The sequence below is a fragment of the Zonotrichia albicollis genome, chromosome 2 (genome assembly GCF_047830755.1).
Source record: "Zonotrichia albicollis isolate bZonAlb1 chromosome 2, bZonAlb1.hap1, whole genome shotgun sequence".
Taxonomy (NCBI): Eukaryota; Metazoa; Chordata; class Aves; order Passeriformes; family Passerellidae; genus Zonotrichia; species Zonotrichia albicollis.
The window spans coordinates 3,376,756-3,390,483 of record NC_133820.1 but is presented as its reverse complement, the minus strand read 5'-3'; the positions used below and the strand labels follow the sequence as shown (position 1 = coordinate 3,390,483).

General features: G+C 43.0%; 1 protein-coding gene across 2 annotated transcripts in view; it reads left to right on the top strand.

Annotated features, from left to right (window-relative positions):
* Positions 1-2,291: 2,291 nt before the first annotated feature.
* EPHA3 (EPH receptor A3) overlaps positions 2,292-13,728 on the top strand; it is a 171,328-nt gene continuing 159,891 nt past the window's right edge. Inside the window, exon 1 of one of the 2 annotated variants that reach the window (XM_074531577.1) lies at positions 2,292-2,607. In XM_074531577.1, the coding sequence (XP_074387678.1) occupies positions 2,484-2,607 (124 nt within the window). In that variant the 5' untranslated portion in view covers positions 2,292-2,483. The remainder of the gene's footprint in view (positions 2,608-13,728) is intronic. The other variant, XM_074531571.1, reaches the window with a different exon arrangement.

Here is a 13,728-nt window from a genome sequence, read left to right as displayed (position 1 = left end):
ACAAATTTGGAAAGTGATTGCTATGAGTAACCTCATAAAGTCCCTTCTTTGGAAATATTTTTTTCCACTAACTGAAAACAGAAGTTTTTTGGGTTTTGGATTGATTGCCATTTTTGTTCTTCCCCACTCCCCACCCCCCATATTTGTTCCTTCTTTACCCTTTTTCTTTCACCTTTTTCTCATACCTTAAAAAAAAAAAAAGACCTGAAATCATGAAAGAAAGATGCAGCTTCAGAACTAGTAGTCCTGAGAACTTAGTAGTGTTTTAAGGGTGTATCTCTGTTGTATGAGATACACCAAAGAAAAAAAAGTTGTGTATTATAAAAAAGCTGAGGAAAATGTTGGCAAAAACCCCCTTCAAACTAAAGCAAAGTAGTTTTTAATATTAGGGGAAGTTATATTTTGAGAAATGTGAATTTCTGGTCCTCTTGCTATGGAAAAACATTTTTGTCCAGTGAATGGAAAGGTGTGGTGAAATGAGACTTGAGAAGGATGAAGGAGGACAGGAGATGTTTTTCTCTGGGCCATACTTGGTTAACTGCATGACCAGAGCACCCTGCTCCTCCCTCTGCCCCTGCAAGTTTCCTGCTCAAGAGCTCTGGGCATTTTTTCCATCTTTTGGAAGTCTGACCACAGAGGAAACTGGGTAGATGGTAAATATGAGTGAAAGGAAGAGTTGGAGACATGAAACAAACAGTATTAAATTTGATGATTCTTTAATTTGGTTGATTGAATAATCAAGCCTGGAAACAGGAAAGGAGATTAATATCATGTTAATTTTCAGTGCCCATGTCCTCCCCTGTGCTCTCCTGAACCAGGAACCTGTCTGAGATGACTTCTCACAGCCTTGTCTCTGCTTTGCTTTGGCTTCCACACATCTCCAACTCCTTCAGTACAGCACAGAGCTAAACCAGATGTTTGGGGAGTGCCAATACTGTGCAGGAGAGACCTTGGCACAGGCCCTGGCTTGCAGCCAGTCCAGCACCTCCTCTTCTGCTGCAGGGAAGCTGCATCACTGCTGAAGCAAGTTGGTGATTCTGTGTTTGATGAACCTGGAGCTCAGGTGGTAGCAGTTCCCAGCTGTCCTGCTGGCACTGCTGACCCTGAGGACACCAGGACACACAGGACCATGAAGAAGGAGGCTGTTCAGATGTTTGCCACACTGGTTTGTGAAACACCGGGGATCGGTTTCTCTGCTGTCAAAGGTTTTTGATGTTGATTCTAAGATGTAGTTCCACATCTGCTGCCAGAGGCTGTCCTCCTCCCATCCTGTTGCTTGCTGCCTGTGCAGACAGCACATGCATTCAGAGCCAGCCTCTGTACTAAGAGGATGCATAGCTTTGGTTTGGAGTGAAATATTTATTTGACCTCAGTATTATTCAGATATTTTCCCATTTTCCACAGAACCATGCTGGGTGACTCTGGAGACCTGAGATGAGTCACTTGGGAAGGAAGTTGTCCATATTCTGAAAAAAACGATCTGCAGAAGGGGAAGCTTGGGAAGTGCCGCTCTGCAGTGATTCCCCCAGAGAGCAGCAGAATAGCAGCTCTGTTTCTCTGCTCTGTGTTCTGACAGGTACTCTGGGGCCTCTGACGGGCTGCAAGGGCAGAAGGAAAGGTGCAAATATGAAGAAAAAACCTCTCATTTCACGCGGCAACTTCTAGAGTAGAGCTACACACTCCTACAGAGAGAGGCTCTCGGCGGGAGGCCCCTGCTCCAGTTTGCTTTAGTGATGGCAGAGCCAGCCCGCTCTTGGGGCCGGACGTGTTGCCCCGCGTGGTGCGGGCTGTCACCGCGGGCAGCCAAGGCACGAACGATGGAACTGGCGTTCGCTCCTGCACGGCTGCAGCCTGAAACTCCCGAGCTTTTACCGCTGCTTTGCCGCTGCATTCCACCGGGGAGAGCCCGGTAATTTGACACGACCGGCTCTTAGCTGGCTGCAGCCCACCCGAGGCTCCCGAGTTACGTGACTCGTGTCACCCAGCCCTACGGCCGAGCCCTGCTCCGGGTGAGGGGGCAACCTCCCGGGGCTGGGTTAGTCTGACTCGGGAGCATCTCACGAGGCTGGGCCGGGCGGCACCTCGCGGGCGTGAGTGCAGGCCCGGGGTTATCTCCCGGGACTTGTGGCGGACTCCGGGGCATCTCCGCGAGGTGAGGGCAGGCTCGGGGTTATCTCCCGGGGCTGAGGGCAGACCCGGGGTTATCTCCCGGGGCTAGGGGGGCATCTCCGCGGGCCGTGGGCAGGCTCCGCTGTGGGCAGGCGGGGCGGGGCGCGGGGCGGGGCGCGGAGCGGGGCGGGGGCTGCGCGGCGGCGGCGGCAGCGGCGGGGCCGGGCGGGGGCGGCCCCTCCCGGGCGCAGCGCGGAGGCGGGCGCGGGGCATGGTCCCGGCGCCGGGGCCGGTGGCGGCGGCGCGGAGCGGGCGCGGAGCGGTGGCATGCGGCGCGGAGACATGCGGCTGTGCCTGCGCTCTGCCCCGCCGACATGGACCGCCGCCGCCGCCTGCCGCCGCCGCCGCTGCTGCTGCTCCTCCCGCTGCTGCTGCTGCTGCTGCTCCGCGCCGCGCTCGGCGCTGCCGGCCGTCTGAGCGCCCGCCCCGGCAACGAAGGTGAGCCGCGGCACGGCGGGGTGACCCGTTTCTTCTTCGCTCTTCTTTTCCGCTATTCCGCCCTTTCTCTATTTATTTTTTTCCTCCTTTTTAAAATTTTTGTTTTGTTTTATTTTTTTGTGGTTTTTTTTTTCATCTCCGTTATTCCTCCCCCGCCCCGCTGCTCCCCGTTAAGGTGGTCCCGTGCGGCAGCGGCTCCTCGCCCCGGGAGCGCGGGGCTCGCCCTGGCACAGCGCGGCCGTGCGGGGGAGGGATGGATGGATGGATGGATGGATGGACGGACGGATGGATGGACGGATGGATGGATGGATGGATGGATGGATGGATGGATGGATGGATGGATGCGCGGGCAGCCGCCCTACGCTCCCCCGAGCGGAGCTGGCGAGGGCAGCGCAGCCCGTGCCACCCCGGCAGTGACGGGCAGCCGCAGCCCCGGGGCGGGGAAGGGGCCCGGGACCCGCAGCCCCGGCAGGTGCCCGGGGGGAGCCGCCTCTGCCCGAGCCCCCGATCCCCCTCAGCCCCCGGTGATAACTCCGAGCCCTTGCTCGTCTGCAGGGCTGGCGGTTGCGCTAGCCGTCGTGCCTTTCAAAACTTTTAATTAATCCGCGAAAGAAGGTTGTTGCCCTGTAAAACCTCCTCCTGGTTCCCTAGCGGGTTTGTGTCAGATCGCGTTGTTTGTATCGGATGTGTTACCAACGCGTTAAAGTTGTGTTTGTGTGTGTATGCGACTGTTTGTAATTTTCCGGAAAAAAAAGGAGTGAGTAGTTTGTTTTCTTTTGCTGTGTTAATTCATAAGATGACATTTGCTGAAAACCCGTGTTAGTTGCAGGGAAAAAAATAAATAGTGACAACCAGACACTGTGAAACTGATTGAAATACTTGAAAAAAACTCTAAAAGACCCTGTCCTTTCCCTATTAAGGAAAAAAAAAAAAAAAAGAAATGGAGCTTTTGCTTGCTTGCAGTGAAGGCACTCGGCATGACCAGGTGCAATTATGTTTCGGGATAAAATCTAGAGGGCAAAGGTTGTGAAGAACTTTTAGCACCTAATAACCATGTAAAACTTGCACCTGTGCTCGAGTTGGATGTTGTGTAGAGAAGCTCTGAAACCTGTCAGAGCAATTATTTATTTCTCCCTTACAAATAATGCTGGTTTACTAACTGATATTCCGGGTGCTTGTGCAATAAGGCAGTGAGATAACAACTATCCATGATTTCTGGAGGGAAAAAGAAATATAGTAAAAAATAACTAAGGAAAGATGCAAACTTCACAAGTCCTGGGTAATCTTTAATCATTTTGTTTCATTGCTGGGAGATAATTATGGTACCATTATACAAGAGGAGCAGTATGTCATCTGTTTGTGTGTTTTATGCAAATTTGTTTTGTATGCAGTGCTTTATGATTTTTTTTTTTTTTCATGAGCGTGCTTTCAACAGTCACTTCTAAACCTCCAGATAGAAACTATTTTGTAAATATTGTCATTTCTCAAAAATCATTTTCAGGAATGAAAGCCAGAGTGTGGGTAGGGGTTACTGTTGTCTGATAACCATTCCTCTTAGGGAAGGGTTGTGGTTCTGTCAGTCAGTGGAGCAGCTCTGCCTCCATGGCAGTGGAGGCACATTCTGCAAACTGAGAGTGGCTGTGCCAGAAAGATATTGGAGCGTTCCAGTGTGCAAAAAACCCCCACTTTTTGTGTCTTTGTTTCGAGCCACTGGCACTGAGAATGGAGAAAGGAGGGAAAATATGGGTATCATACGGAATGCATGTTAAGTACACTTGTCCAAGTCAGCTTTCAGCAAATGCTGCCTCCCTTCTCTCTTCCCAGCTTCAAGAGCTCGTACGAGATGAACAATATTTGCAAAATTGGTAGTGAAAACAACAGTAAAAATGCAGTTACAGAAGAGTAACCTGCTTTTGAGTGGGTTTTTTTTTTTTTAAGTATGTTTGGCTATGCTTTTAAAACAGAGAAATACTGTCAGTTTTCTTTAAGAAAAAGAGATCAACTTTTAAGGGCTTTTCAGTTGTTTTTTTTTAAACCCCATTTAGGAAAGCTCAGTAATCCTTTTATTTATTTACGTTATATGGATTGATCGTGTGAGTTTAGAAATCTTAATTCTTATAATTTGCTGACCCACTAATTTGATGAACAAGTGTTAGCGTGCAGCTTTAAATCATGTCAGAAGATGATGTTTTCCTCTATTAAATAATATTTTTCTATCCACTTCATTTACATTTCTGGTGTTGTTCCCATAAATTTCCTCCCAAAACTAGAGATAGATGTTTCTATATTTCTCTGGAGTATTTAGAAAAGTTTCCTTTTTCCACCACTGAGAATAAAAAAAGATATATTTTGGACAGCATTTGTTAATGTAGGCACATATAAGGAAAATGGTAGACATTTTTATCTATTTTATATTAAAGCTACTGTTGAAATTCTCCCCCATAAATTGTTTTAACAGTGGATGGAACTAATTTTTGGTGTGTTTGTGTAGCTTAGTCTAACTTCTAGGGGATGTAAATGTTGTAGTGGGCACGTAACAAGAGTGTGGGCAGAGAAATAGCTCCTGAATTTATTTGACTTGAAATAATATTTTTTTTTTAAAATCCAACTTCACTTAACATTTGTAATTAATATGAAAACTTATGACTGTTGGTGGTAATACTACAGTGGCAGTGGATGGGATGAAGGGAGTAAAGGATGAAAGCAGGGCTGAAGACAAACTGCTGTCTTACTGCACTTTGTGGTGCTCAGTGCTTTCCTTTTTTGTCTTTTTCTTGGACAGCTTGAGATTTTCTTAATTTGCTTCATCCCAGAGAAATTTTATTCAGGATTTTTTCTGGATAAAAAGTAAAACTTTCCCCAAGTTTGTTTTCAAACTCTGCCGTGCTCGTGAGAAATTTTCCCTACTCAATCACAGGAACCCAAGGGGGTTCTCTGAAGCTCAGATTTATCTGTGTTTGCTGGTAAAAGGTGTGTGCTGTTTTCTACTGGGCAGGACGATGTCAGGAAGATTTAACATCCAACTTTTGCAGTTTGGAGTTTGCAGACTGAGCCCCGTAGGTGCACAGAAACCACAGGTTCTCCTGTTCCACTCTGCTGGGTATTCTCTGCTTGCTGAGGATTGTGTTTCTTTTTTCTTAGAAGGATGCATTTCTCTTTCTGAATAATTCCTGTGGTATCAAGAAATCGAGTGTGTTCTGTCATTTAATTTAATAATTTCTCCTCGGTCTCTTCTGTAACTATATTGCCTGCCTGAGGGTACCAGCCACCTTAATTTCACTGTTTTATAACCCACAACAGTTAACACTTGACCTAGGTCATTAACAGGATTATCAGCAAATTTGTTTAAGCTTTTACTGACAACCTGAATTGCTTCAATAATATTTTGACTGTGCAGACAGGAAACTTCTTGTAACCTCTCAATCTAGCATAAAATTAATTTCTTGTGAGCACAGCTACCAAAAGATCAATACGGGAAATCTGCTTACAGTACTTGGCTTCAAACAGTGCCTGTTTTGGGTTTACAGTAAGAAGGTTCCAATCAGCCTCACTTTTCAGTCTGGATTTGGAGCACTGATTGCCATCTCAGAACTTTGCAGAACCACACAATTAAATGCACCATTTTTATCTGAGCTGGTCTCTGTTAACGCTTAAAATTGCTAAAGACAATTTACTGTGCCTTTGTAGTAGTGACAGCTCTTGGTGTGGTTTTGAAAAATGTGCTGCTTGCACATGGAACAAAATCCTTGCCCAAGTCTTGCATGTGATTTTGGGAAAGGCTGACAATACTGGGCACCTTTCAATAGAATTAGAAGGGGGAAATGCCTTTTCCAAATCTTACTTTGCTCCATGTCATGTATCATTAGGTCAGGGTAAGTCTTCATTTCTCGTGGCACTATTCCTGCTGCTGCCCCTGCCTTGCAATTGACTGGTTATCTGCAGAAGAAGTTAAAAGCAGGTTTAGAAGTCATAATGTCCTATCTTTTAAAATTTAGTTTCAACAATCTCAAAGTCATGAGGGCTAGAGGACTGTTTTTCATACAGCTGTGCTGTATTCAAAGCTTCTGTGCTTAATACTAAACTGTATCATTAGACAAATAATAAGCATGTTTTAGAATTCACACAAGGGTATGATGGTTTTAAAGCTAGGAGAAGTTGGCTGAATGCATAATTTTCTGACTACATTTTTGGTAGTAGACTGTAACATGTGGAATGACTAATTTTCTTAATTGTTTGTCACTGGGCTTTTTTCTTGACTTACTGCTATTTCAGCATAGTGTATTAAAATGAAAAAAAAAATCTCTCCATCTCTCAATCTCTCCATCTCTCCATAGCAAACTTAAAGCAGGTGTTTGAAACGCAGAGATGTGCAAATTGGACACAGCAATTAATTCCTATTGCAGTTAATTTGGACACAACATCCTTGCTGCCCAGCAAAGCACTCAGGGCAGAGAAATGGGTCAGAACTCTTCTGTAGGCTCAGCTTCAGCAAAAAGGCACCAGCAGATGGGCAGGCATCAAACAGATAATAGGCACACCAAGTTTAACAGTTGTTTACACAAAAGCTTTGCAAATCAGGAGTGTGTTCTAACTGAACTTAAATTTTTCGTTCCCAGCTGGGAGGATGTACAAATTAGTTTAATTTTTTTTTTTTTAAATTATTCTCTGCTGGAGTTAGGTAAATTGCTATTAGTATACTTACTTTTTGATTCTGTTGGAGAACTTGGGAGTTTTCCTCCAGGAAAATGTCTATAATTGCTCTTGTTCTTGTAATCCCCACTTGATGAAAGTTTAGAAATACAGATGCAGGTGTTCATTTTCTCGTTTTCAGAGCTCTGGATTTTATCACCAGTGAGGGTCACTACAGAGCTGTTACCAAATACCACAGTCCTGTTTGTGGAGTTTTATACAGAGCCCGAGTTAGTGCCATAAGATACCTGTAACTCCTGTAGCTTTGTAGCTGCTCTTTGATTTTTTTCTGGGAAAGAAAATAAAAATAAATAAGTAACTGCTGCAATAATCATGCCTGTACTTATGGTGAAGTTCAAAGCTCTGCTCAGTGGAGGTGGTATTGAAACCCAGAAGGTAATTTTGATACCTTTAGGTACAAAACTGAATATTTCCAGAGTTGTTAGATAAATCTCCAGAGATGGGGCAGAGGGTTTTCCGTTACCCCCTGCCTTTCCAAAGCGTAATTTCAGCATCCAAAAAGTGCTTTTTCTGGAATGGAACATTTCCCTTCTTTTGGGTTGTTAGATTTGTTGAAGCATTGCTGAAATATATTTTTAGTGAGGAGAAGAAGACTTGTCATAAGAAATGATAGAGTGAAATAGAAAACTTTTTAGTTTACAAAAGCATCTGGCTACTGTAAAATGATTGTTTTTCCTAAAAATTCACCACAGTGGGGTAGCCTTTATTTCTGTAAACACTTTAGAGCAGTAGCTTTTTTTTAAAAAAGAAAAAATTTAAACTTGTTCTAAACAAGAACTAAAACTTTTAAACAAAAATAGGTTAATTCAGAAGATTAGATATGAGCTCCCAGGAGTGTAATTTTGGAAACAGAGTGTGGTAGCAATTTGTGGGCTCAGGATTGTATTCCCCAGCAGAAATCTTGTGTCTTTTAGTTTCCTAGGCGCTTGCTAAACCCAAGTGCAAGTTCTCATTTTGCAGCGTGAAACAGATGCAAGATTAAAATTCAGTCCCTTAAACTGAAAGTTCCTTTCAAATTTCTGCGGTGAATGAATGAAAGAAATAAAGATAATCCTGCCTGAAAGAAACCTTGGGATGGTGACAGAAAAGTTCCAGTCTGCGAGAGTGAGGGGGAACCAGAACATAAAGCCTTAAATTTGCAGAGATGTTATTAAATCAGACACATTGTAAGCAGAAACATTGGTACCACTCTCCTTTTTCTTTTTTTTTTTTTTTTTTTTTGTTCATTTAACTACCGTGTCCTGCTGTTTCAGGCAAAATATGGAGGAAAATCCCATTAATCTACTGGAAAAATATTGATGAAAGAAGAATAGCAGAGCAAGCGAACAGTGGTTGAAACTTGCTAGCAATTAAGAGAACAATAGGTTGAATGTTAAGGTTCAGTCAGGGCAGTTTAGTGTAATATGGTGTGGGAATGAGGCGCTTTTTTTTTTTTTTCCAGCTGGTTTCTCATAATGTTTTTATATCTATATTTAGATAGAAAGATTTGCATGGCAATTTTTTTTAAACAATAATTAAACCTGCTAAAGTATAGCTGCCTCACATAAGAGGGCAGCAATTAAAATCTAAAACTTTTAAATTGGTGCCTAGGAATGGAGGGGTTTGTAGAAAATCTAGAGTGACAAGTTACTCTTTAAATAATTAACAATTAAATCACAAAAATATCTTTTGGTCCGTGGTGGGCTTCCCCACAAACTTTGTACAGTAACAAATAATAACAGGTGACATGGGATTGCTTAATTTAGTTGGTGAGGAGTTAGAAGGATTTGTTCTGGATTGGCTTTATTTTTTTAAGAGGCAAGGCTTTTTGAGAGTTCCATTTTAGGGGGGGAAGAGAAGGATTAAAGGAAGAGAAAAAGTAGGCAGAGATGAAGAAAATCAGATCTGAATATGTAAAAAAATCCATATTTCCCCTGATTACTGACAAAGTTAGGGACCCGGAATTCAGCCCTGAAAGGGATCCAAAGAGTGAGCAAAGCACAAATTAAGAAATTCCTTGCCTCCCTGAAAGTCTGAGCTTTGTTTACATTAGTAAGCTTCGTGACTCTGATTTACCAGTGGTGAATTTCAACAGAGGCTGCAGTTAAGAAAGGGTAGAGGCATTTTCACCATTCTATTTAATCTTGCTCTGACAGTGCTTTCTTTAAAAAAGAAAAAAAAAGAAAAGAAAAGCGAGGCAAGTTATGTCTGCCCAGCCTTAATGTTCATGGAGAAAACTGACTTGAGGCTTTTATCCTGAGACAGGTTCTGAGATGGTGAGGGCCTTACCCTACAAAAAACTTTTCTCCCATTATTTACCCCAGAGAACAAATGTCCTGGCAGTGCCTGAGTGCTCAGCGTTCCTGGAGTACGTGGTTCCAGCTGTGGAGAATGTTCTGTGCTCACCCAAACTCTCCAAAGAAAACCCAGCTGCAGGGAAAACTCATCAGGTTCTCTATTCTGAGCTCACCTGCCCACCCTTTCTCTCATGCCTGTGCCATTTTTCTGTCCCTTCCCTTCCAGAAATCAACATTCAGCCAGAAAGAGTAGAACAGCCAGAAAGAATAGAAGGCAAAGATGTTTTTTGGGTTTTTTTCCTGATTTTGAGGGCTATGTGCCCAGAACTCTTTTTACTAAAAGCTGTTTACCAAAGGGGAGGGATGCTTTGACCCTGTAGATGCCCAGAAGAAAAGGCAAAGGAGAAGAATGAAATGTTTAATGGCATTGCTTTTCCTGAAAGATGGGCTAGAGCTAGACATAGGGTGTTCAAGGAATTAAAACAGAAATTTTCCATGCAAACCAAGGACAGAAACGCTGGAGAAGAAGCGTGAGGAACATGCTTAGTTTATGGAATAAAATGGAAACTTGATCCCTTTGTGGTAAGGTGGTGGAAGCAGAAGAATAAGCAGAAGACAGGGGTCTGAAAGTGTCTTGTGGGTAGATGGGAATAGAGCAGTCATTTACCTTTGTTATAAATATTTGTGTTTCTCACATATGGAAATAGTGAAAAAAGATGTTAGTGGGGTTTCGGTTGCAAAGGCAGCAAATGAAGTCGGGGCAATTCCATTTTTCATACGGATAGCTCAGCACACATGTTCTGCATTAATTACCTCCATAAATTCTGTTAACCTGGCAAACAATGAAAATATCATGTTGGTGACATCACTGTATTGGAAAATGAAAATGGGTTCAACATCTTGATTTTCTCAGCATGACACTTGAGGAGATTTCTTATGCTATTGGCATTTTACTCCTGCAAGTTGCACCGTGGTGTTGAGTCATTTGCTCTGTGGGTTTATTTTATCTTTGGGCAGCCATGGAAGGGCCCAAGCATTCCATGCAAGCTGGGGATCTTTATTCACGGAGGTAGAGAAAAAAAGCCTGACAAAGTTATCAGGGCACACTTGAGTATGTGGCTTTCCAAATGTAGTGCTTCGGGATTCTCAGAATTGTTTTATAATTCTTGACTTCTGTGTTTTAAACTTAGAAAAACAAAACTCAACCAAGCCCAACCCAACTCTATTTATTTTTGTTTTTCTGTGCCCCATGCGAGGAGTTCCTTAAAAGCCAAATTTTTTTCTGAGTTTTGGCATGCTGCCAGTTGATTCACCAGGGGGATATCACAGCCTTTTTAACAAATGAATAGCCATTTCCTGGACTTATGCTCTGGTCCCTGTCTCAAAAATTTCTGTCTTCCAGTGGGGTATTGATCACTTGCTGTGGATTTTGTTGATTTCTGCACCTTGAATGTGTTTGAACTGCAGTAAAATCTGTGGGAACCTTGGAACTTCTAGTTGTGGGTGTTGTGTGTGCCCAAGAGTCTTTTCTGTGACACTTGCTGGTGTCTAGAATTCTAGAAACTGAGCGTGTCATGGTAGGTTTGGACCTCTCAGCTTACCTTAAGTGAACTTGGACACTGACTCAACATTTATTTTCCCCTTTAAGCTGCTAAAAGTCTTCTCAAGAGGGATCTTTGTCACGCTCCAAATCTACCAGACCTTCAGAGAGCTCAGTTCTGTAAAACCAGTGAATACTGGAAATTACTTTTTGTTTCCAAGGGAATGTAGAAGTAAAAAGAGTTAGATGTGCAGTGTGGTTAAACCTTTCTTAGAAGTGCTTTAGGACTTACTGAAATGATTTGAGTACTGTTTGCTCTTGAGTTTTGGCTAGACATAACATGTGGTGCCATTTTATGTGCCTCAGGGTTTGGGCACCCAGTGGGACTGACAAACATGACACATCCTACAGGAGACCCACTTCTATTCTGGGCTGATAAAAGGCAGGGATTGGCAGGGTTTAGGTAACTCAATCTCATCCATACTTTCTGGATTTTTTTCTTTCCTCTGAGAGGAGGAAAATAACTTGGGTTTTAAAGGGAATTTAAACTCCCTTTCAACACAGTAGCCCCCATTTTGCATTTGCATATTTAACATGGTGCCTCAGTGGTATCAGATTTCATGCCAGAGTGGTTGGAATGGAATGAGATCTGTGGGATTTGTATCTGAATGTCAGTTCAGCTAAACTCTAATTCAGGTATCCTGAAGCTTTCTGCCTCTTGCTTTTTGTAGGAGGCACTGGAACAGGACCAATTGGAACTGTTTAAAAAAAAATGCAAAGAAGCCAAGGCGACAGTAATTTGGAACCCATTAGGTTAATCCATTTTTAATTTTTATATCCTTGTCTTAATGAAAAGAACTGGCACATATCAGCTTACAGGAAATAGCCTAATAAAACTGAAACCTTATTAGGCCCCTTTGATAAACAGTGCATTCCAGCCCACCACCAGTCATATGTTTTTGCATACTTGGAAATTGAGCTTTGTGCCACTTTAACAATATCAAGAGAACGCTCATGTTTCAAAGTAATAAAAAAGAAATAAAAACCTGTTTTGCCTGTGTTCATCACTGAGAATGGGTGGATGGTTGTCCCTTTTCCAGAGGCAGGCTCCATACTTAGTAAAATGGGGAAGACCACTGGAGAGCTTCCACTTGGCATGGAGTGCAGGTGGTGTTTTTTATTTGTAAGCATTCCTGCATTTCTGATTGTTGTTCTGCATTCCCTCCTTCATGGCAGCTTTTTGAGAGAAACCTGCAGTGAGGGATTGCTGCTTTGGCTGCTTCTTCTTTTTCAGCTGTAGGAAAAGCTGAGGTATCTAAATCTGGCCTCAGATGCTCTTGGGGAGTGTGTTTGGTAAGAAATGTAAAATCTGGGAGGAGGAAAATTAAATTCTTCCTATTCAAAAACTGCGGGAAGCTGCTATGAAATTAGAATTTGCCAAATCATCAGAATTGATGGTGGAAGCTTTTATCTTCTCCAGAAGCAATAATCTCTAGGGTAATTTGACATAATTTGCTAGTTTTTTGTCTTTTTATCTGATATTTTTGACAAAATCTTGTAATTTTGGAAAGTTTTTAATGAGCACTTAAGTGAAAATAATGGAGGCTTGGGCTTTCCAGTATTTTCTGAATATTCCTGTGTTCAGTATTGCCCCAACTGTTTTTTAGTTGAGTTTGGTTTTTGTTTGCTTGTTCATCCCTTGCCCTCACCCTGGTGGAGTCCTTCAGTCAGCAGTTTGACCGCAGATTGAACATGACAGTTGCCAAATTTGGAACGTTCTGCACAAAATCACATTTGTGTTGTGCAGTGTCACAGCTCAGGCAAGGAGGGTTGGAAGTGCAGACCCCACAGGGCTGTGCCTCTCTCAGGGCTGCAGCCTGGCTTTGGGCTCAGCAGAAATCTCAGCTTTAGCAAAGAGTTTTTTTAGTAAATGGGCCAAACTGATGGCATGTGTGTTGGGTAAGTTCTGAAGAGTTCTACTGGCTGTTTTTTATTTTGTTTTCTTCTGAGCAGTGCTAACATCTTCACTAAAATATTTGAGGGGAAATGCAGGACCATAAAATCACAGGAGGCTTGACTTTTATTATTAAGCAAGCAGCAAATCAGACTACTTAAAACCAGACTTCACTGCTGGACACCCTTTTTTATTTGCTATCCCTTCCCAAAGGTTTCTTGGTCTGCCTTAGCTGGTTTCAGCATGGTTTTGGCAACATCAGTGTGATAGCTGATCCTAGCTGGAAATTAAAATTGCATCAAGGTGCATCTTTGCTCTGAGTTCTGCCTACCTATCTGTAAATGTTGGTTCTAGCCCCAGAATAATCACAAAAGTGATGTGCTGGCAGTGCTGGGGCAATGGAGAGTTGGGAAGGCTCAGATCTGTGTTCATAGATGGATGAAAATACAGGTGCAAGCCCCCTTTGCTGGGAAGAGTTCACCATTCCAAAAATGCACATCAGGCTTTGTGCTGACTCCACTCTGTCCCACCCCAAAACCAAGTTCTGGCTGACTTTCTGCCACAGAGTATTTTCTTTGCTGCTTGGGATTATATGGCACATTTCAATTCGTCAGTCATCATTTTTTAGTTTTGTTTTTGTT